Source organism: Erpetoichthys calabaricus, chromosome 1 (assembly GCF_900747795.2).
Source record: "Erpetoichthys calabaricus chromosome 1, fErpCal1.3, whole genome shotgun sequence".
NCBI classification, from domain to species: Eukaryota; Metazoa; Chordata; class Cladistia; order Polypteriformes; family Polypteridae; genus Erpetoichthys; species Erpetoichthys calabaricus.
The window spans coordinates 296526467-296554105 of record NC_041394.2 but is presented as its reverse complement, the minus strand read 5'-3'; the positions used below and the strand labels follow the sequence as shown (position 1 = coordinate 296554105).

The following is a 27639-nucleotide window of genomic DNA, read 5'->3' as shown; positions in this document are numbered from 1 at the left end:
GTATTTATAACAATGACGTGTGCAATTCTAACCTAAAAATAATATGAAATGTTATTATTCCTTGGTAGTTTATTAGCAGTCGGTTGAACCCATTTATTCTTCTGTTCAAATTTATGACTCATCTGGTTTTACTATAATATTTGAATATTTTCAATGAAAAAAAAAAAATATATACAGTATATATATATCTCTACTCTATATAACTAAAATCCTAAGCCTAAAAGTGCAACGGTTTTATGTGATGTTTTTATGTCACTTTTTTGTCATGCTTTAAATCGGGCTTATTTTAAAACCTACATATATATGTTCGGTATCATTCTTTTCAGAATTTATCGAACTTTAATGTAATGTTGTTAGATTTAACTAAAAAAAATATCAAGAACTCACATCCTGCGAGACGAGACTTTGTGGCAAAGATTTAACCACGTTCGGGGCCGCAAATAAAAGACAAAGTGTAGATGACAAAGACAGTTGCTGTACAAGGCTTTTAAATGTTCAAAGAGCCGTGTGAGATGCAGATCACACAGCACGGCAGTAGCAGCAACCCAGCAGCTGATCGAACAAAGAAGAGGTAAAAAAAAACTATTTGTTTCCCATTGTATCACTGTTTAAGAGTGGGTTTCGAAGGGGCGACTGTGTCTCCTTGGGGTGAGTTCAGCCCCCCTCTTCACAACACGAGCGGCAGAGAGGCGAAGTGGCTGGCGCGTAGTGCATGCCGGAGGGGTTGGTAAGCAAAGCGAGCAGGGGGTAAGCCCCCTAGTATCCATCCATCCATCCATTTTCCAACCCACTGAATCCGAACACAGGGTCACGGGGGTCTGCTGGAGCCAATCCCAGCCAACACAGGGCACAAGGCAGGAACCAATCCCGGGCAGGGTGCCAACCCACCACAGGCCCCCTAGTATATATTATATATATATATAGTACATCAAGTACATCACCAGAAAGATGCCACAATTCCTTTCCTCACTGCTCATCTGCCATGACTGTATTTATCAATGCAATTTTAGATTAGAATTTAATACAGAGAGACACATTTAGGTTGCAGACACTGTAAAATGCAGACTGCATCTTGGGCATACTTATTTATAGCTATCACCACTTTATGAATTTCTAGTTTATATTTCATCAAAATAAGACAAGTAACCTGTATGTTCTGGTGATAAGGGAAATATATATTTTTGATTGGTAAATTGTGCATATTGTAATGGAGCTGACACGCTGCATCTACTGTGACATTGTGGATAAAGATAGAAGGAAAGAATATCTTAAAGTGCCAGACCAAAAAGCTAGCAGTTCAGCTGAGATGCAGCACAGGCAAAGCCTGTGTACTTTTTAAATTCAACACCCCCCCCCACCAAAATGAAGCTGGTCTGAACCTTAAATTGACTGAAAATTTAAATATTTAAATGTAACAAAGGTCAAATTAAGTATTGGGCACCAAAAACAAAAAGGCTAGACACACTAGTTAAAAAAAAAACTTGCTAAAATTCAAACACTGAAAATTAATCAACAACAATCCTGCTTTTAAACTGTTGCGCTGATTATGTCACACTGTGTGGCTGCTGGGACACATCCCTTACCAACCAAGTATCATACTGTGACAATGGGACCATAAATAAACAAAATTGTATTATGGTAAAACAAAAGTGTATCAATAACGATTACTAACATATGTCTGTTGACATTACAGTACCATATAATAGTAACCATACTGGGAGATTGCCTGATATTCACAGCCTTCCAAAATGTCAGATAACCTTGAAACAAAAATTTATATAGAGCAGGAAAAATTTGGTTTCATCTGAATCATAACAGCATTGGTCTGGAGATGCCATCTGCATTGGTTCAGCAGCAGTATGAGCTGGCATTCCATTATTCAAATGATCAGCTTCAGTGCCAGCTGTAAGGCAGGCTATAGAATAGTGAACCTGACACAGTTGCATGATCTCCTAAAATAAGTGTTACTTCTAAGGATAGCAAGCTACCTAAAAGAGAGATTGCGTAGTGCTACATAAGTGGGCAGAAGTGGGATGGGGAGAAGACTTACAATCTGACTGATAAAGAGCCAAGCCTAGATCCAACCCTGGAAAGCCTGTGTCAATGGTTGCAAGATTGCAGCAGAAGAGAAGACCACCTCGCAGTTACAAAGAGTTTGTGCACTTTTGCAAGTACTATGAAGTGGTCACTAGGTCTGGTGACCTCTCAAAAGGAGGACTATGTAACTTGGCTGACAAGGAGCACCAACCTGGGAGTGACATCAACACTGAGACAGCAGTATGAAGTGGCATTCCATCATTTAACTGAGCAGCTTCAGGGGAGCCAATTAAAAAAGCGATCCTGCCAGAATCATATTATCACTATTCTAGTGCTGCAAAAGTGAAAATGTTAATTTTAAGGATATTGGGCTACCTAAAATAACAATGACATGAGCACAAATGAGTTGGGTTGGTGCAGGAAAGCACTGTGCTTTGATACAATATGTATGCATTTGATACCTCTCCTGCCAAGCCCAGACAATGATTTTCCTAGTAGAAACACACAGTTTGCATAAGTGCTGTGCCCCATCTTACAACAGCAAAACAGCAGTACTGCTCTCCACCCCTGAGTTTTCTTCAAGAAAACGTAATGCAAAGTACTCATGTGTACAGTAAATGAAAAAGACAAAAAAGACATTCTTGTATATCATTATTAATGACTCATGAATGGAATATTTCAGGTAGTGTGGTGATATCAAGGAAATGTATGTTTTTGTATACAAAAATGGTTGTATGTATTTGATGTACGTTCCGCGATCATTCTGACTGTTAATCAAAAGCTACTGGAGTATTACTTTTAAAGTGCAATAAAACTGCGGAAATCTTTAAGCTAATCACCTTTAACTTTCTATATTTTTGCAATCCAGTTTTAAGTATACAATGTTGTGATAAAGAAGAATTAATCATACAGAATTTTACACTGCTTGACAGAGTATGTCCTTGACTGATCATTTAAATGGGAGGGTTTATAAAGGATGTTGCTTCACCACTGAGGTCCTCCTATAATGCAGCAGTGTGTTGTAGTGGTTTAGGCTTTGGACGTCACCCCAAGGTGATGGGTTCAAATTCCAGTACTGACACTGTGTGACCTGAGCAAGTCACTTGACCAGCCTGTGCTCCAATTTGAAAACAAAAATAAAAGTAACCAATTACATTACAGTGATCCCTCGCTATATCGCGCTTCGCCTTTCGCGGCTTCACTCTATCGCGGATTTTATATGTAAGCATATTTAAATATATATCGCGGATTTTTTGCTGGTTCGTGGATTTCTGAGGACAATGGGTCTTTTAATTTCTGGTATATGCTTCCTCAGTTGGTTTGCCCAGTTGATTTCATACAAGGGACGCTATTGGCAGATGGCTGAGAAGCTACCCAACTTACTTTTCTTCTCTCTCTTGCGCTGACTTTCTCTGATCCTGACGTAGGGGGTGTGAGCAGGGGGGCTGTTCGCACAATTAGACGATACGGACGCTCGTCTAAAAATGCTGAAAGATTATCTTCACGTTGCTACCTTCTGTGTGCAGCTGCTTCCTGAAGCGCCATGCTGCACGGTGCTTCGCATACTTAAAAGCTCAAAGGGCACGTATTGATTTTTCAGTTTGTTTTTCTCTGTCTCTCTCTCTCTCTCTCTCTCTCTCTCTCTCCCTGCTCCTGACGGAGGGGGTGTGAGCTGCCGCCTTCAACAACTTTGTACCGGTGGTGCTTTGCATACTTAAAAACAAACAGCCCTATCGATTTGTTTGCTTTTCTCTCTGTTTCCTTTGAAGAGGAACATATGTTTGCATTCTTTTAATTGTGAGACAGAACTGTCATCTCTGTCTTGTCATGGAGCACAGTTTAAACTTTTGAAAAAGAGACAAATGTTTGTTTGCAGTGTTTGAATAACGTTCCTGTCTCTCTACAACCTCCTGTGTTTCTGCGCAAATCTGTGACCCAAGCATAACAATATAAAAATAACCATATAAACATATGGTTTCAACTTCGCGGATTTTCTTATTTCGCGGGTGGCTCTGGAACGCAACCCCCGCGATGGAGGAGGGATTACTGTATACATGTTATCTAAAAAGATTTTCACCATTTTTGTTGAATTATATAGAAAAGGAACTGACAGTGAATAATAATTAAAGTCGCCTTGGATAAAGGCATCAGCCAGATAAGTAAAGTAATGCTTTTCATGTTTTTTGTGCAACAGCACAGGGAGGTGCCTACCTCAGAGGATCTGGGGCCCAGAATGGGAATCAGTCCTGGAAAGGACACCAATACATACACACAATTAGACTCCCTTACAGTGTGGAAATTCACAGTTGCAAATACACCTGACTGACTTTGAGAAAAACAGGTGTATTCAGAAGAAAACCCATGCAAACCCCAGGAGAATGTGCAAACTGTAGAAAGACAGGTCACATGGAAGGATTTAAACACAGTATATGCAACACTGCAGAACTTATTAGCTGAGCTGGTATTAAAAACTGATGCATGCTTATTTCATGCATGTGCTTATCCATACTGATTCTGCAGTCTGTGTTATATGAAAATTGCTTTATGTTGTTTTTTTGTCAAATTTCCTATTTTTGTCATTACATGTATTATTATTATTATTCTTTCATATATGGCAACAACAAAATTGCATGTCTTCAGGTAATAGCTCAGTAAATTATAGTTTGTCACATCAAATACAGCATGAAGTATTGATCCAAGAAAAAAACGTTAATAAACCATCAATCTGTTTTTAATCATACATGCACTATGCAGAGGTGTACTCTACAGCTGAAGGCCTCTTGAGAGAAAGCTGCTAAGCTGGTGACACATTCCTATTACAGAAAAGCAAACACCAGTGATAAAACTAAAGTGTGAAGGTCCAGAGAGCAGAAAGAACAATTATGTCTGTTCCACAAATAAGGCTGCCTGCAAAGTGACATTGCTATGGGAAAAAGCAGCTACTGCCAAAATGAACTGTAATTACATGTGCCCAGTAAGAGATGTGTGTCTGTTCTTTTTTGATATTATTTTGATGAGTGGCCTTGGTGACAGATAATTTTAAATGCCCTGCATAGTTTAAAGCATATAAAGCCACAACTATTTTCTTATGTAATTAAAGCTGATAGCTGCAGGCTCAAAACATGTTTAAAAATGTATTACAGTTTTTATACACAGTGGATTTCTTGATCTATCTGAAAAGATTTTCACCATTTTTGTTGAATTATATAGAAAAGGAACTGACAGTGAATAATAATAAATGAAACATTCTGCTACATCTGGAGAATGAATTACAACAAATAAGATAAACACTTGAATAAAAACTAAAGTCACTTTATATTTAGACCTTGACAGCAGCAACTCTTCAGGTGTTTTTTTAGGGATATAGAGGAGTCAAATCCCATGCCAAAACCATCAGGTGCAAGGTAGGAACGAGTCCTGAACAGGTTGCCAATCCATAGCCAGACATACACATGTACACACTCAACAGTCAATCTGACCTGTCAGACATGGAAATAATGTGCAAACTCCACACAGGCAGTGAATGGGCCAGGGTTCAAAACACATTCTCCTATTTCGTTCTTTGATTTATTGTGTTATTAACTTGTACACACTCTTAAATTCTGCAACTCCCAGAAGAAGATACAGTAAAACTGTAACAAGTACCGTGTCTGTAATTTATATTGTAGTCAGTAAGGTTTCAGGTAATAGATCATCTATATATAACATTTATATATATTTTTTTGTAAATATTCAGTTACATTTAAAGGTGCACCCCAGTACCAATAAGTGTGGACAAAAATAATAATTTAAAAATAAACAAATGAATAATTGTAGTCAAAATAAATAACATTTAGTGTAAATCAGGCATATACTGCATAGAAATTTTCTAACTGAATTTAAGATGAATAATTAATTAGATGGTATACAATAAAATAGGAGACATAAGATAAGGTCACTTTCTCTATAGGTACACACATAAATATTTCAGTCCTAATTGGCTGCCTCTAAAGATATAAAATACTGTAACCTTAATTATATTCTGCAAAAAGGAACCATTTAGTTTTCATAAGTGGTTGTTCCATCTTTACAGATAAAAGCAACACTGTTTAATTCAGTAAAAAGACACTCAATTAATTTACTAAATTAGCAATAAATGCAGTATAATCATAATATTTATTTTTTGAAAGTGATTTAACAATCTTGAAGCATTAGATTACTTTGAATATCAATGTTCATTCGGAGTAAATATACTAAATGCAAGAACAAATGAAGTTACGTCATGTTTTAATTTTAGTAGTAGGTAGTTTTAAATTGATTATTTTAAGTACTTATATAAGCATTGTATAATAAAACATGCATTTCCTTTTCTAGATGATGTATACTTTAATGTTAAAATTTCATCTTTTAATTAATAGCTATTGTTACAAACATACATGTTACAACACTAATTTGAAACTCTTACATCGGTTATATTAGAGGTGTGAAAGAATTCCCTCCCACCTGTGTTGATGGCTGCATAGTCACCCAGACACCAAAATCATCAGAAATGTGAGCCTCTCTGTATCTGAGGTCTCTTCTGGATTGCTTCACATGTTTTTTCTGCCTTAACCCACTGGGGTACTGATTAAGAACTGGCCATGCCAATGGCTTGGCTAAGGTTCTGCCTCTGCTGTCTAAAGACATCCTGTCTAGTAGGTTCCTTTGAAGTCTGTGCATATAAGTTATGTGTTGCCAAAGAACTATGTGAGGCACAGAGGGAGGGGCGTGGGCAGATTTGAAGCTTACTGTACTTACTGAATGCAAATTTTGACTTCTAGGAACAAACTTATTGTTGCTTATTTGTTACACACTTGCTTGATTATCCATAAGCTTAATGATTTAACTTTCATGATGACAAGAAGGAAAGCCATATCCTTGCATGTGAATTCAAAGCCTTAAAGTCAAAGATATAAAAGCTGAGAAATGAAAGAAAGATCTAAGTCATTAGTTATCACTAATCTGGCCAAAAGTGGATCAAAACTCATAGATGTATAAGGAGTTTATTTATTAAGTTTAAAACTGAACCAATAGCAACAATAACAAGAAGAACTGATCTTTGCATGTGACAACTACAGCTTTGAAATATCACAACACAGTACATTCTGTAAAGCATTTAGTATTATCAGGGTTTTCACTGGACTATAATGCAGTAGTACATGGATTTAATTTCTGACAAGCAATATTCTTACAAACTGAAAATAAGACCTCAGGAACTAAAAAGTGGATTAAGCCATTTAACAGAATGAAATCAATTGATACGTAAAATGCTGTTCTAACCATACCCTACACTTCATGCACATTTCTTATTTACTGTACAGTGCCTACATTGTACATATGATGAGATACAAAACATTTACCAGTGCTTAGTTCTAAAGATCATCAAAATCAACTATACATTTGCCACAGTTACTACTAATTTTGTCAGTTATTCTTATACTAAATAACTTAAAAGTTCATCAAACTGTTAATCACTTAAAATTCTCGATTGTTATGTCATCTGCTAATTATTACAGCAGGTACACTAATATTACCTAAAAATCCAAAACTGATTTAAAAAATGTGTTGGTTAGTCATAAAGTTGCAACAACAGAGACAACACAGAAATGGCATGTATGATGAAATATCATTTGGAGCAAGTCTGTGATGTTAATAGCACATGGTCACCACTATTTAAGATGGTGGCACAGCTTGCATGTCATTCTAGGTTTAGGATAAATAGAAAAAGAATACCATTGCATGTGGTCAAATTTATTTTAATTAGTGTAAAACTTACTCTTTTAGCTTTGATATCTGAAAAACTTTTCTATGCCCCTTTGGTTTAGTTCATTGTCTCAGTTTGACCATCTTGCTTCTGACTTTCTCTTGTTTTTTGTTCTAACATTGCTTCAGTCTGAGTGACCACGTTTCATGCTTCTGCTCTCTTCTAACTCAAAAAGGTATTTTTTAAGGCAGGCTGGTAGTCTAGCCATAACACTACTGAAATAAAAATATCACAGTCCTAGCAAAAAAGGAACACAAATAAAGCAAAAAAAGTGAAAAAGTTACATAGACAGCATCTGCCAACCTAAGCAGTTCAATAAAGCTGACAGTCTCAGTGTTTAGGAGTTCCTTTTGTAGGAAGAATGGACATCACTCCAGTGCACATGCCCCTGTGAAATGAAGCATGCATGAAACAAGCATAAGGACCACATATGGTTTAGCCATCTTGAAATATGGAGGAAAATGGGAAGAGCTACAAGTAAAAATCAAGAACAAAAATTTGTCAAAACAGGGGAAAATGTGGTCATGTGTCAATTGGCATAAGAATAAAGTGTGTCATTTAATAATTAAAATAACGTGTTCACTTTTTATTTGGTTGTACAATTAAACAAGTTGCAATGCAAGTATCTATATAATTAAACCAATCTACTAGAAGTGTTTAAACAGCAATTAATAAGGCTATTGAGTTAAATAAGAATTTTATGTTTTTTTCACATCATATTGAAAAGAGAAAAGATAAAGCTATGACACTGAGAAAGTCATTTTTCCCAATACTTGCTTTTCAGATTTTCATTAATATTAACTGCACCTCATAATAACTCTTGGATAAACTGGAATGAGTAGTGATCTTAATCAGAATTATATTATGTTATTTCTGTTTAAAGTGTATTAATTTGCCCATTCCCCCCACTCCTGTACTTAGGGATAATAGAGGTCATATTTAAATAGAGCTTTAACACTTTATTTTTCATTGTGCAATTATGTAATAATTTTTGTATGTTTTTGTCTTCAGTGCTATCACTACTAACTGGAATTTTTTACTGTACCTAGAATAAAAATTGCTAAATACATTTTGAGGAGCAGATAGTTTTATAGAATTTGATATTAAATGATGTCAAAACAAATTTTATCTTATTCTTATCTTATTATTTTAGCTTTATTTTAAAAAGCACTGTTATATTTTAGTACTGTGAAGTGGTAAAGTGGAGTGGGTTATGTCTATTTCCCTTTCATTTTGTGTTCTACATATGACACAAGACTTAAAAATGCTCTCTGTCCCCAGAAAACAACAGCAATGTGAAATTTACCTTCACAAGAAATTTATAAATATTAGACTTCTTACCATAGTTTTCATTTCTTAACTCTCTGCCACAGTTTTAATTTAAATTAGCCATTTTATGTGGAGTTTGCTCTCTTAATTGTTTCCTAATAATAAAAAGGGAAATGACTCTGAACACTGGAAGGCTACAGGTACTTCAATGTAAGACCCACTAGTTTGCTTATTAAGAAATAAAGTTTTAAATAACCAGAACACCTGGAAATCAGAATAAAAATAATGATGATAAGGAGAAGAATCTTAAAAGTCTTTATTTAAAAGCAACTGTTTACTTCCATGTATCACACATACATGCTTGTCACATTTCAATTAAGTGTAGCAAACCCAGGTTGGACATTTCAAGTGTGAAGCCTTTCCTCATTCTGCTCTCCTGAAATATATTTTGTTCACTGCTAATTGTCAATATAAGGATATAATTAATCATGTTTTACATAGTGAAAACATGATGCAACGGAAAATGGAAGTTAAGTACATAAAACTATGGTAAACATATGAATGAATTTAAATTTCTTATAACGTAAATCTTATACTTTTTCTATTTTCCAAATTCATAATAACAGAAGAATAAAACCCTACCTAATTAAACAATAAAAACAAACAGATGTTAAAGGACTCAGTGAATGTGAACTTGGCTGGAACAACAACCAATAGCCACTAGGGGTTCTGTCAGGCTGAACTTGGAGACCACTGCTTTAAACTCAGGTTGCGTTGTATAAGGCACTTTGGAAATATCACTTTGGAAATAAACAAAATTACTGTCAGTTGTAGTTGCCTTCTCTCTCTTTATAATATACAGTGATCTCTCCAGTTTCAGCTCTCTTGTTTCTATTATAATAAAAGGCATCAGTAATAAAACAGGTCTTTGTTCACAGCTAATCTTCTTAATTCATGGGACTGTCACAAGGTGAAAAACACTTTAGGTATTTGCATTTAAACATGTGATACTTGTCTTATTTCTGTTTTTTATGCTAATTTATTTGCAAACATTCTGCAAACTACAACATTAAGACACGGAAGAAGTATGGTTTAATTTGTAGATTGGTGTACTCTTTTAATCATAGTTTGTTAGATATTAAAAGTAAATGTCTTAATTTTAAAAAATGAAAAAAAAAAGATTTTGTGTGACATCTAGACTGAATTCAACAGACACTCAGTAATAATTGTATATTTAATTATGTTATATGACTGCTACTACACTTTTATTCTTTTTAAAACTGTTCTTCAAAGCAAAAGTATTTTTGAAAGTTTGTCTTGGCTTATCTTATATATACGAAGTTAGGTAAATGAATGTGTGAGTGACAGTTTACGAAGACAGGAACCTGTGAAATAAAGACTGATTACATGAAGTCGCATTATGATAATGAATCTAAAATTAAACAACCCACATTCTGATTTATTTCCACTGATTTCTGTTAGCTAGTTCAGTACATTTCTATTTGGCTAAAAGAAAAAATTCTGAAACTCCAGAAGAGATTGACTGCATCAGCTAATGAGAAGTAACATTTTAAGCAGTAGCCTTTTAAATTCAATTAGTTTCTTTAACTGCTATGGAAACATTACTTTTAATGTCAATCACAAAAGGTACAGACATATTTATATTTGAAATTCATAAAGGACATATTAATCAGCCCTTTTACTACTTTCTCAGAATAGAGAATTAGAAATGGTCTGGCATTAATCAATAATATACTGTAAATGCATTAAACATTCCTTAGAAGCAGACTGCATGAAGTGCTTTGCTAAATACATGAAAAAACAAATCATATCGCTTTAATTCTTTAGTTGTTATTTGCACGTATCACCAAAAAGATGTTAATGCTCTTTTTATTCATACAGTCCATCTGTATAACGTGCATGCAGTAAAAGGCTGTTGGCCTAATATATGTCTTAAATTAACATTTGTGGTTCTTTTCATTTCACGTCCAGTTGTAATAAATTACGTGATTGATCATCAATTTCCACCTATCATCAATTCATAAGATGAAGCCTTTGCTTTCAGTTGTGAGTACATACTGCATAAATGGCGAGGAGTAAATTTGTTGATATATGCTCAGGACTGTAATGAATTGCTAACATAACTGAATTGATACATGATTTTAAAAAATAGAAAACACAAAGTGAATAGTTTAAGAATTGTCCTAGTCATTCAGCATAATAATTGTCATAATCATAAATGTAATAAAAAGAGGCCAAGGTATAGCTTCAGCAAGTGGTATTCAATAGTTATGATGTCAGGATGTAGTCTTGAGGTCAGAGATGTTATCTCCTATTTTGCTTTCTGTAAGGCATGAGAAAATGTGCATGAATCTGGGGTGACTATTTTGAGGCAGAGATACCATTAAAATGTATGCTGGTATTAGTCAATGTGCTGCTCAGAGCTATGTTCAATGAACAACAACTGGTAGGCTAAAAATCTAAAACAAGCACCATGCTACAGGTTCACTGAAGATTTCAATTTGAACATCATTATCCTTTCTACCGGCTTCTCCTTTATTTCCTTGATTCAGTTGAATGAAAGTCATTTGGCTGCACCATTTGATAACATTAGTAAAGTAGATTGCTTCAATATACAAAAGAATGTATGTTTAATTTTTATACTTCAATACTTCAATGTTGACATCACCTCAGATAAGTCTAGATGGGTAAACAATTTGTTAAAAGAATCTCTGCAGTTGTGGCCTAATATGCGTCACAATGAATATCAAAATCATGAGTAATAAAATGAGTCCTCTGTGACTCATATTAAAAATGATACATCACCATTCCCATTTAGACGTTCCAGCCAGACCTGTGACAAAGACTATGGATTTTAAATTGGTCTTGTCAGACTCCTTTTGACCCACTACTGACTAACTACAATAATTATCTTCCATTAACAGGAATGATACTGTTCAGCACTTCAGCAGCAAACTATAAGCAATGTCTAGAGTCTAATATTTTTTGTAATCCATATAATATAGTTAATCATTTTTATTGTTGAAATTAAAATAATAAGCAATACAGTCCAAAAATAAAACAATACATGAATAAAAGCCTGAAAATGTTTGTCTGTTGTCTTTAGGTGATAAAACCATCTACAGGTACACACAACAAGCCTTGCTTTGTTTCTCAAACTGGTGGTTTTGATGTTTCGACTATATTCTTATTATGGTTCAACCCCTGCTTACTTTCTGACTGTTAGTTTGAATTTCCCATTAATTTGCCAATTGCTAACTGCTATTGTCCATTTGTACTTTCCATCTTTTTAAGAAGCGATTTAAGGTGGGCCGGATATACGAGTTTTTTCGTAGGCTCTGGTAATTCTAGTGTTAAATAGCTGTTCCTAACAAAGAGAACCTGTATCAGTAGTACAAAACATTTTTGAAAGTTACAACCATCTGCATGCTCTGTACTTTTACCATCTGTATCAATTGTGAACCAAACAATTCAGTAAATAAACCTATTCAAACTTTACAACTATGACTTCATAAAGAGCTATTAATAGCCAGATTAATATCCGTCATATTAATGTAGCATGCAGCACTGTTTTCTTAACTTCATACAATATGTTTGTATTTATAATTCTAATGGAAATAACTCTGCATCCATAAAAATAAATCCACTAACAGGTAACATGCATTTGACAAAATAAACAGGCGTTGTAACTGAAATCCTATTCCTAAAAAATTCATTTGTTTAATGTCTTAAAGTGCAATGTTTAGAATGCAATCATGGTGATATTGAATATCAAACACAGCATGTTCACAGCTTAAAAATGGCCATACTCATAAAAAGGCACATTAAACGAAGCATGAAAAAACAAAAAGAAAAGGCCAGAAATAACCAAATGACACATTCTTCACAATTCATGCAACCTTGAACTTTTTAGCCATTCCACACAAGGAGAACAGAGCAACCTATCCTGCTGAACAGATTCTTGGGAATAATTACATTTTCATATTGAAGTGATTCTAAAAATGTTAATGTTAATAAATTATACAAGAATTGTTATATGTAATATTGTGGATAATTAAATAAAAAAAATATATTTTTTTTTTCAAATCTGCTTTAGAATTAGTCCACAGCAGGCCCATCCACATGCTCTTCAGGGTTTAAAAGGCACCAAGGTGTGTGGTAGTCATCGATCACACAGGTGGCAATCCCATACAGATGACTATCTGTCTGCCTTTACACTTTTAGGAGGTGAAGGACGAGGGTGCTGTGCCCACAATGAATTCAAGATGGCTGAGCACAATGACATACTGTACTTAAAGCCTTGGCTTGTTACCATATAGGAAATAGACGTGATCAGCCTATAGCAATCTCTGTGATATGACAAAATGTGAACTAGTAACCAAAAATTTTCTAAATAAACTTTTCTGTTTGCCAAAAAAATAGTACATTTGTTTTATGGTGGTAACAGAAAAACAATTTATTTTTGAGTGCTTTTGCTCTGGGCTCTGCTGTATAATGCTAATATGACAAAAGCTATCATCTCTGCTATGTAAAATTCTAGTTAAACAAAAATAACAAGATAGTTCAATGAATATATTTACCAAATAAAGTAAAAAAATGTATGCCTATTCATCTGCATGCATAAAATGAATATAAAATTTAAGATTCACCAGCTTTCCATATTTGCTCTGCTGCTCAAAAGGCTTTCAGTATAGTAGCTGTGTTCATGATGCTGTCTGATTGCCTGCATAATATTTATTCATTAACAGAGTGCTGAAATCATCCTTTAGCTCTTCTCAATAACTTGCAAAAAAGATAGAGGATATGTTCTCTTATTTCTACTCCATAAAAATCAAACTGTGCATAACACATTCTGTAAAGCATCTACTGTATTCCAAAGAATACATGATAAAATAGCAAATGTGGGAGTTTACTATATCATTGCTTTATTGAGGACTACAGATGGTGAATCAGAGAATGTGAGTTATAATTTTTCTAATTAAAGTTTTGTCCAAGGCAGGAATCTTGGGTCTGACACAACCCCTTAGTCTTAATACGAGATGTTAACATCCTTTACAATACTGTCCTTCTTTTGAATGCTACACTATAATTTGTTAAAATATTTTGTTTATATTTAACTAACATCTTATATAAGATTGATTGAAGCATTTGTTCAATGATTGAAATGTTTTAGTGAAACGAGAGCCGAATTGTTGGACCTTAGCTTACCAGTCTATTTTAATAAATTTTAACACAAAGTTTAAGTGCAAAATTAAAATAAGTAACACATTTAAAAACTTGCCTTAATGCTAGAAGTATCAAAAATAAAACAAGTCAGTTGGAGTTGTATGTTGCTGAACATAATTATGATATAGAAAACCGGACTTAATAACAAAGATGAGTATAACATATATGGGTAAACATTTTTTAAGAGGAATTGACAGAACAGATAAGGAATGGGAAGAGGGTTCCTGTTTATGTAAAGCAGAATTTAAATATATAGTATGTCTTCTTCACTTGGATGATGAGCCACACCTTAGTGAGTATGCCTGCATTAATCTGGAAAGTATTAGGGAAAGAGACCATATATTAGGAGTGTGCTCTAGACCCCCCAGTGCAGACGGTACATTCAGTACACATCTTTTTAATAATATTAAAAAGGCAAGTTCACAGGGGGATATTAGATAGAGGATATTATAGTCATGGGTGCTTTAACTACCCAAATATTAACTGGACTAACTTTGCAAACAGTGGCATACAAGAGCAGAAGTTTTTTTGATGTAATCAGTGACTGTTTTTTTTAACACAGAACTGGGCGATGTTAAGAGTGGTGTTCCTCTTGAATCAGTGCTAAGGCCACTGCTATTTCATATGTATTAAATTTCAAATAGGAATTTAAATAACAAGCTGGTTAAGTTTGCAGATAATACCATGCTAGGTGCATTTGCATATGACCTAGAATGTGTTGAATCATTATAAAGGGACAGATGAAATTTAATGTAAGAAAATTTAAAATATTACACATATGAAATAAAAATGTTAGGTCTGAAAGGGAGGTCTGAATATTGAAAGTGCACCTTATGAGGAGAATTTAGGAGTCATTGTGGACTCATCACTATCAACTGCCAGACAGAGTTCAGAAGCCATTAAGAAGGCTAAAAGAATGTTAGGTTATATACTGTAGCATAATGGGTAGAGTACAAGTCCAAGGAGGTCATGCTCAAGTTTTATAATGCACTAGTCAGACCTCAATTGGAGTACTGTGTACAGTTTTCGTCTCCAGGCTACAATAAAGACATAGCAGCACAATAAGAAGTCCAAAGAAGAGCAACTAGGCTGATCGCAGGGTTACAGGGAATGAGTTATGAGGAAAAATTAAAAGAGTTGATATTTTTCATTTAAGCAATAGGAGATTAAGATGAGACGTGATTGAAGTGTTTAAAAGACATTTGGAAGTTTTTCTGTACACAGAGAACCATAGACACTTGGAATAAGCTACCAAGTCGAGTAAAAGACAGTATGACTTTGGGGACCTTCAAAACTAGACGATGTTATTTTGGAAGAATTAAGTGGATAGGTTTGGGAGACTTTGTTGGGCTGATCAGCACATTATCATCTAGATTGTTTTACTGTTCTGATGATTTTTATTTTTTCCAATCCCTTAAAACAATGATCAGAATGAAAGGATTATGGAAATTATGTGATGACTGATTTAATGCCAAAGTGATATTCCCCAGGACAAGTGATACCCACCACAAATAGGTAGGCCTATATATTTTATGGTCTACTTTGGTAAATGATAAAAGTTATAGACTCATACATTCCTGCAGGGACGGATATTTTCTGTTCTCAGGACGGACTTCCATCTGACACAGAAGTGCTTCTCCAGTGTACCTGTATAAAAGAATGTTCTTCACCTCAGCCAGGTGAGATGAAGTCTGGAGCAGAGTAAGGCAACACTTAATGGAATGGAGGAGAAGGAATGGAGTTTAGTTTATTGTAGAAGAATGGTGGAAAAAATCTGTGAGAAGGTATTTTGTTTAATAGAAGAGTCTATTTGAACCCAGGACTTGTGTAGTTATTGCTGTACCCTAGGTTTGGGGGTCTGAGGTGCCCACTATAGGCCACAAACAAGATTGCTATGCTGAAATGTGCTTAGTAAAAATAAGTTGAATTAAACTGAAATAAACTGAATGACATTAAAACAAATGCCATATATTTTTGACAGAGACAGGAAATGTAAGTTACTCATTCATAGAAGAAATTAATTTACGAATCTTTTCTTTAAAAACAATATTGATTGCTTTAGGAATTTTGATTTGATAGTCATCAGTATAAAATGTTCTATATATAAGTGAAGACTGGACAGCTTCTAATTTTAATTTTATTGCTTTTAGTTAATTTACTTGGCCTATTTCATTCCAAACATTTCATGTAATACTGAATTCTTACTACAGAAAGATAAATAAATGTACCCTTCTCCCCAAATTGGTTGGAGCAAATATTTGTGGATTTTCCGACACTCTGGCAAATGATCAATATTTTATTCTTCTCATTTGGGAACTAAAAGAATGTTGGGAATAATATTTTTAATGTTTCTAATCATTTTTCCACTCGTTCTTATACAACAAAAACTGATTTTAGCAAAATGCCTAAAGTATTTCAGATTCAGAGAGCCATCAAGTTACAATAAAATGCGGTGAAAGTCTGCCTAGAAGTACAGTATATTACCATCTTCAGAGCCATCACACAGTAATATGTTAAAGATCCTCAGTGTCTTCATTTACACCTAGACATGTCCGAAGACAAATGAGCTGACAAACAGATTTATTTAATCAGGAAATATTGCAGTCCGAAGCAGGACTGATGACAGTAATGAGGTGCAGATGAAAAAAGCATTAATCATTTATCCAGTGCACTAATCATATAATGTTTAAAACTAATATTTTTAACTTCAGATTCTAGAACAATATTTGTAAAAAATTTAATTTGTTATTGAATCATGTGCATTCACAAATTACATCATGTAGCATTGCAGTATACTGTAAAGACAAATCATTTTCTGCGGCTGGATTAATATATCAGTCATTTAAATGATGCTGACATTGTTATTGTTATATGTTATGCATTGGATGAAAGAACTTTGCAGGTTATTCCCCTGAATTGTTGTATGAAAATGTTGATGATGTTAAGGGTCGAAGATCACTGTTCACTAGTGCCCCTTCCGTAAAGAAACCCTTAGCTTATTTTTACCAGATATGACACTATATATCCATTGATTTCAAAATTTACCTGACAGTTAGATCCTTTCTGAAATTGTGGCTAAGAGTACTTTTTTTTTACCTAGAGCAAAACAAATACTAAATAATCGTGGCATTGTCAAATCCTGGCTGTAATGATTAACGATAAATTTACCCTAAAATTTTAAAATTAACCCAAAAAGTTGGCCTAAAATTTATAATTTTTGGTAAAATTTAAAAAAGGCAGCCTTTTGTGTGGTACAGCTTATAGGTCCCTTTCTTTTTATACAGACTTGTTTTTATTATGAAATTAAGATTTATTGTTAATAAATTTAATTTGGATCTTTGATAGTCTTTGTGACCTGGATAATTTCTTTCAAACAAAGAATCAATTGAAACACAGCTAGCTGCTTGGACTGTCATATTTCAATAATTTATTACTTGATCAACAATAGAGATGGAAGATGAGCAATGTTAAGATTTTGAAATTTATTTTGTTTATTCAACATTAAATGAAATTCAGTCTAGTAACCACCTTGTTTACTAGTAGGATGTTTGAGTGTTAGGCCAGCTCATAATATTACGTGAGATTTAAACACATTCTTTTCTGATTTATTCTAGGTTAGGTCAGGTCAGGTTAGGGAGCATGCACTGGAAGAGTGAGTTTTCGCACCCACCACACGACGAAACAGCTCGGGATCCTGGTTTGGCAACCCCTAAGGCAGACATGTGGTCCATTCCCACCCTCCAGAAATGACCTTCTATCTGCCACAGCCAGGTGTTACATGGTCGTCCCCTTGGCCTGGTCCAGCCACTTAGGGTCCTCAGCAATGGAGGAATCGCGTCACATGGTCGTAGTGCGGTAACTGAAGTTCCCTCACAATGCAGGCAATGTGCCTCATTTGGGACTCTGTGAGAAACCGCTCATTTGTCACAAAGTTAAACCAAGCTACCCAAGGATTCTCCGAAGAGACACAGTACCGAAGGTGTTCAGACTTCGTCTCAGGTCACTGGATAGCGTCCATATTGCACAACCATGTAGCAAGACAGGAAGTACCAGGGTTCTAAAGACCTTGGCCTTCGTCCTTTTGCAAAGATATTGGGAGTGCACCACACAGCTTTCCAGAGACCTCATGACACATCCCCCCTCCCCCCCCACCCCCATTCTGTTCCAATTCATCTACCGACTTCATAGTATGTATGTTGCTACCGAGGTAAGTAAACCTCTTGACAAAGTCAACACTCTCTCCGCAGACAGACACACTGCTGATGGCTGTGCTCAAAAGGTCATTAAAGGCCTGGATCCTTGGTTTTTATCCAGGACACTCACAAGTCCAGACTCCTTGCTCAGTCTCTCGAGAGCCCCGATCAAAGCCTCCATTGACTCAGCGATTCTAGACATGCAGTTTTTGAATGCTCAGCTAAAAACCGTTAAAAAGACAACATCCACAAAGACCCCTTAGAAGTATTTTTTAAACAGACTTTTCACATGATGTGTGTGTTACATTTTTTCATTTGGATGAGGGTTGTGAAGTATGTCAAGCTAATTTGTTGGACTTCAGACATTCTGCTTTTAGATTGTTTATTTCTGGACATATTTTGTCAGAATTTTTTTACATTCACATTGCTAGAATCTGATTCTTTATTTTAGAGGGATTATTTTTATTCAGCAGCGCAATTACTTACATTGGATGACAGCTGAGATGTTAATGTGGCAACTTTTTCCTGAGAGGCATCAAGTTCTCTTCTTAGTTTTCTTATTTGCTGTTAGTGCAAAAAAAACAAAACTTTCTAATGAATACCCATATATTTTTTGTATTTATATTAAATATTTAAAATATTTCCAAAAACTCTTATTGTATGAACTCTTAAATTCAATATTTCATGAATAACACGTTATAAAGATAGTATTCTAGCAGTAGTTTCAGCACAATGTATAGATAGTTAAGAATAGTTAATTATATGTACAAGATGTAGGAATCATTGATAGATTATCAGTTTGTCGCCTTAGTGTTTTTTTTTATTATTTTGAATAACTGCTATTGAGAGTACATTTGTGACAAAAGCTACATGCTTTCAGAAAGGGAAATGCTTGTACTTTTGCGTATGTCTGGTATCATTAAGGGGGCACAAATAGGAAGTATACAAAATATGAGTTGCATAGGGGTACCAAAAATGTTCAAAAGCATAGGTGCTCCAACCTCCAAATCCCCAATCTTGGAGCAATGAAAATTAAAAGTCATGATAGTAAGCTTACTAATGCTCATCAAATATATGCAAATAATGCAATATTGCCATCCAGTCAATGTATACCATCAGAAAGGTTTCCAAACAAGAGGCTAAGAAGAATTTTTTTTAGCATGCTAGGAGAGAAGAGTGGTAATCAGTCAAATTATAGATGGTGAAGAGCATTTGAGAAATACAGCAATTACCAGTTAAGTTTATTTTGTTAGGTCTTTGTCTCCTATGCTATACCAGTTTAAACGATTGTTATCGTTTTTGGGTTATTGTTCATGTTGTAACCTATAATTTTTTCGTCCCATACCTCAAGTTCCCGCCCATGAGACCCCAAAAACAATCTTGCATACCCCCCTCAAAACAGCTTGTTAAACTTGAAATCCATGCATGTAATTTTAATTAGATGATGTACATAAAAATATAATTTGTGGAAATCACTTATATGTATCACAGTTTACTAATTTTGGAAAGGGTAGTAAATCATATTCAATTTTTAAAAGGAGACTAAAAAGGTGTTTTCCAATAAATAATTAATATCCAATCTGATTTCAGCATTCAAGTTCGTAAAGAATGCTGTTATAGCTGCTGAGTATACAGCATCACATAAGATAAAATGTACTTACTGCAATAAAAAAACTTATATATGAACACCTTGGTTTGGGATGTTATTTCTTTGTATTCCATTATTGCTTTGCAATTTAAAGATCTGCAATTACAATCTACATATCTGTTCATTTTAAATCTTCTACTTTATTATCCTGTTCTTTACCTAATAAAATCTAAGCTAACATCAAGCATAGTGTCTACTAGCAAAGGCCAAACACATTAGAATACAAAATACTACAACTCAGAAATATTTTATTGAGCGCGTTAATAATCTGGATTTTTTATAATTATATTAAAATTACCTCTGAATGTGCCTTCTCTTCAGCCTGTAAGAGAGCAGTTAAGATTTAGTTAGAGGGTATAACTATTATTAGTAAACATTAAACCCCCCTTTTCCTATTCTGCTTATCTAGTCTAAAGTCATGGAGGTTGGCACTTATTGAAACATCTTTTGGGTGAATGCTGAGCAAACCCTGGACAGAGTAGCAGTTCCTTGCAGAGTACATTCATGAAAATGCCCACAATCATTGACACTACTGAACCAGTTTAGAACTGCCAATTAGCAAACATGCCTGTATTTGGTAGGTGGAAGAAAAACAACAGAACCTGGAGAAAACCTCATGCAGAGACAGGGGTGGTATGCAAACTACACACAGGCAGTGCCCAAGCTGGTATTTGAACCCAAGACTTTGGGGTTGTGACACTGTGCAACCGCGATAATCTGTTGGGATAGATACATAGCAAAACAATATTATATTAAATAGCTACTAAGTGCATGTGTTGTGGTGTGAAATTTTGCATGTAAGTTGCTAAATATTTTGTATGTCTTTATTTGTAACTTAGACAAAGCAATGTAATAGATAGATAGATAGATAGATAGATAGATAGATAGATAGATAGATAGATAGATAGATAGATAGATAGATAGATAGATAGATAGATAGATACTTTATTAATCCCAAGGGGAAATTCACATACTCCAGCAGCAGCATACTGATACAAAAAAACAATATTAAATTAAAGAGTAATAAAAATGTAGGTAAAAACAGACAATAACTTTGAATAATGTTAATGTTTACCCCCCCCCGGTGGAATTGAAGAGTCGCATAGTGTGGGGGAGGAACGATCTCCTCAGTCTGTCAGTGGAGCAGGACAGTAACAGCAGACTGTCGCTGAAGCTGTTCCTCTGTCTGGAGATGACATTGTTCAGTGGATGCAGTGGATTCTCCATAATTGATAGGAGCCTGCTGAGAGCCCGTCGCTCTGCCACGGATGTCAAACTGTCCAGCTTATTAATGCTACATTATTGATAATAACAGCAATGGTTTGATGGTTAAGAACCCCTTCCCCCCTTTTAGGACTAAGTCAGGATAATGAATGTTACGACAGGGTTAGGGGAAGTGCCTCAAACAAGTTTGGCAAGTGATTCTCTGGAGGACTCTCTCAGTCAACCCCCTCATGGAAGCCAACTATCTAGCTGGCAAGCTTCACCTTAACAAATGGTTTTGGGGGCAGGTGTGAAGGTATTCTCTGCCCCATTGGTCTGAAGTATGGGTGTTTGGAATTGGCTTGTATCAGAAGCCTTTAAGTACCATGATGCCCTATTGGCTGTAGGGTGTGGAAAGAGAATCTATAAATTTGCTTGCTTTACCCCTCTCTCCCTCTCTTACCAACTGATGAAAGACCATCTCACACCATAAACTGAAAAGGACAACACAATGAAGAGCACAGCTCGGCAGCCATATTGAGACAGGCATGCGCCCTATTCTGAAGAAAGCGGACCACAAATGAGGACTTAACTAGAGACATTTTAAGTAATAAATAGGTCTGTGTGCTGCCAGAAACTACACATTACCATTTATCAGGTTGTATGGTTGCCAATATTCAAATGTACTTTGCATATTGTTATTATTTATGAATGTTATCAATAATACATTGTTTAAATTGTAACTTAACTCCTGCTTGTCTTTTACTACACCTAACTGCCTATTAATCACTTTGGTTTTAAACTGCCTTGTTATGTGTAATTAGGAATTAGCACTATTTTTACAGCCCAAGTGATGCCCGGGTGTAACGCTAAGGAGGTTAAATGTCATTTTGTCCTCAGTTAGATGCAGATAAAGGGCAGTGAGAAAATACTCTTAAATATACAGAAGAATTATCTGGACTTTTCTGTTCATCCAATTCAGGTTCTCCAGAAGCTGGAGTCTATTCTAAAATGCAATAGATATAATGCAGAAATCAAACCTTTAAGAGACAAAGGTCTGTGCCATTAATTCAATTTACATTTTTTGAAACCTTACACCTATATGAAACAGTAACTAGGGATTTGATCTACATAAAATAAAATACAAATGTAGTTTTTTAGTGAATATAGACAATTCAGCGAAACTGTTTGTGAAATTTTGCATGTAAGTTGATAAATATTTTGTATGTCTTTATTTGTAACTAGACAAAGCAATGTAATAGATAGATAGATAGATAGATAGATAGATAGATAGATAGATAGATAGATAGATAGATAGATAGATAGATAGATAGATAGATAGATAGATAGATACTTCTACTTATAAAACTGAACACCAAGAAGTAAAATGTATACTAAAACTGTAACCTAAGCTCTTCACTTTAGAAAGGATTTAAAATAGACTCCAAGAGTAGTCTTGGTTTTCATCTCACAGACTAAAAGTATGCTATTTTCCCTTGCCATCCCTCTGGATATTGTGGTGAAACTCCCATCTCCATCCAACACAAGGCTAAGGAAATTGAGAAAATAAGATATGGAGACAGATAAATGAGGGAGAGACAGAAAAAATTAACAATGCAAAATAATGATAGAAGCTGAATTATTCTCCGGGCCTAATGCATAAGCCACACCTAATGTGACTGAGTACAATTTCTAAGTATAAAAAAACATTTTGATGATTTTCTGTATAAAGGTTACTGTTATGACACAGTTGTTAGTATGGCCCAGCCAGATATTGGGATGGGATTTTTTTTATCAGATTGGTATGGGATTTTCTCCAGGCATTCCAGTTTTCTTCAATATGTCAAAGACATGCAGGTCAAATTAAATGGTGACACTAAATTGCTCAGATATGAGTGTGTCATGCATTTCTATGGACTGGCATCTTATTCAGGGCTGGTTCTTTCTTTGTACCCATTGCCACCGGGGTAGGTTCTAAGCAAAAACTTCATGAATTGTTGTGACAAAGGTAAAATTAAATGTAAACTATTACTTAGTATCTTGGCTGATACCTTCATTCAAGGCAACTTACAGCATTTTAATATAATTGGTTACTTTTCTTTTTTTAAATTGGAACATACTGTAGGAAGGCAAAGTGACTTGCTTATAGTCACATATTGTCAGTAGTGGAAATTGAATCCACACCCTCAGGGCTTGATAGCCACAGCTCTAGCCACTACACCACATTACCTGTCTAAACTCTGATATTTGCAACAGAAAAATATAATATTGATTGTTTATCCATTAATGTACCCTCTTGTCCTGCACTTTGATGACAGACAACACATATTCAATTAATCTGCATAGCATGTGAGATTAAGTGAGTCGGTAGTAGTAAAATGAAAACTATCTCACTAACATACCCCCTTGCCTCTTAAATTCACAAACACATTTAGTCATGTTAAATAACTTTTACTATATGCAGCATGTCACCAAAGACGATACTTACAGCTGAGTAGAGAGAAGAGGTACTAGAAACTAAAGACAATGAAGATCCATGTACTAAAAAAAGAAGAAAATACAGGGTTAAAGTAAACATGTCAGAGAGAGGAAATTTCTGCTGCAGCCAAGAATCAATTGAATGGCAAGCAGCTCTTGGAAACCTAATGGTTTGATAGAACATGTGCAATTACCATCATCCAGACTCCACTTCAGGCAACAATCACTCAGACTAAAAGTGCCCTTTGTTTCCCTTAAAAATTGTAAAGCAATGATTATAGTGCTTTTAAAATGACATGTTCTTTTCTGCTGAAGTGAATGCACAAAAGAGATCTTATCACTATTCTGTAACTCAGTGACTTTTGTGCAGTTTCTCATCAACTACTGTTGTGTTTAGTTGTATACAGTTTTAATCTAGTGATTGAAAAAATCTTCCTCTGAAAAGGAAAAAAATACAACGCTAGAGTTTTCAAAATGCTTAATACAGCTGATTTTCACAAGATCTACCCCACGTTAGTATCTTCTTTAAACATGACATATCATTACCTAAAGGAACAGTTATTTTCAGATTTCATTACAACACCTAAAACAATTATGCTGGTTATTTGTAATTGATCTTATGACTCAGCACTGCTCTGACTAAAGCCAAGAAAAGTACATGAAGATTCAGCATAATATCAGCCAAATGCTAGTGGTGTTATTGACCTGCCTAACACACTTACCACTCTTCCATGCTGTCCCTGAATGACCTCTGATCGGCTCATGCCCCTTGGCTGTTCCTCTAGGGACATGGCACTGCCACAAAGGACATTGAGACTCTCCATATAAGTCAAAGATGACTCCTGGGCTGGAATACTATTGGAGCGCATCATACTTGGTCCAGGGAGATTAAATTGTGATAAATTTGTTGGGCTTACTGAAAGACAGGAAGGAATAAATTAATCAGTAAAGGAATGGCATGCCAGCCTGGAACATACAATCTGAACTAATTCCTTTATAACAGTGGGACTTGTAAATTACTTTGACATTCTCTGTAGAAATTTAGGGTCTCAGGGAGGTGCAGTCTATCTTGGCATCATAAGTTGCCAAACAGGATCCATCCATGGGTGAGGTGGCAGTCCATTATAAGAGCAATTTAGATTAATGCAACACATTTGTTTTTGGGATGTGGAAGAGAAAAAGCAAAGTACCCAAAGAAAACATGAAAGAACAGGCAAACTCCTTACAAACATATGAAGAAGGACCTGAAAATTCATAGAACTAATAAAAAAGCAAAAACTCACAGCAGTTCCTTTAGATGCAACATTAACACATTGAATTGTCTGAGGCATCTACGGAAAAGCATCAAGAAAAAAATAAGCAAAATACCAAAACCAGTGTAGGTGTTGCTTCATATTCCCCCATATTTGGCAGATCTTAGTCTCACTGTGACTTCTTTTTGTTCCCAGAATTAAAGTTGAGACTGAATGATGGAGTTTTGCTACTATGTTAGAAATCCAGCAGGCTCTGGACATGGTAACAAAAGATGAGTATAGGGACAATTTTATTGCATCTCATGGGGAGTATGTTAAAGTTGACTAAAAGGGAATAGCTGTAAGTTATTTTTTAACAAATTTTGGATACACAATACACAGTATTCAAGACCAATCCCTAAAGGGTACAAGCTTAAGCATTGATTTGTACTTGACACAGCTTACTAAGTAACCCAACAAAATGGCATGGTGGAGTTTGGCTCTAGCATAGTTGCTTTACAAGTAGAGGGGTCTGTTTGTCTTTCTAGAGTCAGAGCTTTTGCTCAATTGTTTTTTTTCTATAATATACTTTAACACATCCCCTCCATAAACTACTTCTGCCATGTAATGAATCAATCTATAGAATGAACATGGTAATGTCAATGTTGTTGTTAGGTGCAATTTTAAAAATGGAACAAAAATTTACATTATATGTTTATTGATACAGTAGATGACTCTAATAACTCGGCAGCATTACTATTGGTAATAGAATATTACCTTACCCTACAAAGCTAACTATCACACCGATTATACTTAAAATAATCTGAAAATTACTTATGGAACCAACCTTTGAAATGGATTTGTTGCTTTTGCCAAAATATATTCTGGCTCCTTGTGACACTGACAAAAATAATCAGGTTTGAAAGTGGCTTATTAGAGTGGGTAAAAATGTATACATCCATCCATCCATCTTCCAACCCGCTGAATCCGAACACAGGGTCACGGAAATGTATACAGTGACTTACAAAAGATTGAGCACCTTTGTTTAAAATGTCTGTTATTGTGAATAGTTAAGTGAGCAGATGATGAATTGACGCCAGAAGGCATAAAGTTAAAGATGACACATTTCTTTAATATTTTAAAGCAAGATTATATTTTTATTTGGGCACCCGACACAGTCATTTCTTAGTAAGACCACCTTTGACAAGTATCACAGCTTGTAAATGCTTTTTGTAGCCACATAAGAGTCTTTAATTGTTACTTCAGGTATTTTCACCCATTTGTCCTTGCAAAAAGCTTGTAGCTCTGCAAGATTATTTTACGATCTATCCACATATTCTTAATCATGTTTTGCGCCTCTTGAGGATTTCCATTGTACATTTTTAGGTGTGTTTCAGATCATTAGGTGTTGTAGGACCCATCTTCTTTTTAACTTCAACTTTTTACAGATGTAAAAATGTGTGATGTTTGCTTTCAGAATTTGCTGGCATTTATTTGATTCCATTCTTCTCTCTACCAATGACATGTTCACTGTGCCACTGACTGCAACAAAAGCACAAAGCATAATCAATCCAACCCCCATGCATAACGACTGGAGAGGTACGTTCTTCCTGGAATTCTGCACCCTTTTTTCTCCAAACATACCTTTGCACATTGTGGCCACAAAACTATATTTCAACTTCATCAGGCCATAGGACCTTTTTCCAAAATGCATCAGGCTTGTTTAGATGTGCATTTGCAAACTTCAGGTGCTGAATTTTGTGGCTAGGATGCAGGAAAGGTTTTATCTGCTGACACTACCATGAAGGTCATAATTGTTCAGGTTTTGCTGCACAGTAGAACAGTGCATTACCACTCTAGAGTCTGCTAAATCTTTGTGATGGTCTCTTGTAGTCAAATGGGGGTGGGGTTGGAGGTGGGTGTGGGAGGGCTAATTAAGCTAATGGGGGGGCTAATGAGCTAATTAAGGTCTGAGATCTTGGGGTGCCCAAAACATTTGCATGGTTCTCCTTTCCTTTTTTCACTGTACAATTATACAAAACAAAAACAATCCACTAATCTTGCATAAAATGCTAAAAGGAAATGTGTCATCTTTAACTTTATGCCTTTTGGTGTCACTTCATTTTCTGTTCACTTAACTATTCATAATAACAGACATTTTAAGCAAGGGTAGCCCAACTTTTACATGCCACTGCTTGTGCAAAATATCATGATTTTGCTTGTACTTATTAAATTTTTATATTTAAACTGTGCATACTACCTGTAGTCATAATCATTTTAAAAATGTTTATTTTTATTACATTTAAGGTGTCATTCAATATTTTCAAAAGAAAAGCCAGACCCTTTATTCTCACCTAGATTGGAATAGTGATACTTTCCGGTTGCGCTGGTGGACATAGCAGAGGGTGATGCCAGGGGAGATTGATTGCCAGTGTCCTGAAGACCACCAGTAGAATGAGAGCGCAGCCACTCTTTTCCTTCCTCCTGTGAGGTCTGCCGAGAGGATGGTGTATACCTACTTGAGGTAAAAAAGACTTGTTATTCATGATA

At 35.2% G+C, this 27639-nt stretch overlaps 1 protein-coding gene across 1 annotated transcript in view; it reads right to left on the bottom strand.

The window, feature by feature from the left end:
- Positions 1-27639, bottom strand: part of nav3 (neuron navigator 3) — a 573826-nt gene that overhangs the window by 74138 nt on the left and 472049 nt on the right. The window contains 6 exon segments of the mRNA XM_051926210.1: positions 19015-19092; positions 20475-20498; positions 23868-23921; positions 24582-24608; positions 24610-24773; positions 27444-27604. Of these exon segments, the coding sequence (XP_051782170.1) occupies positions 19015-19092; positions 20475-20498; positions 23868-23921; positions 24582-24608; positions 24610-24773; positions 27444-27604 (508 nt within the window).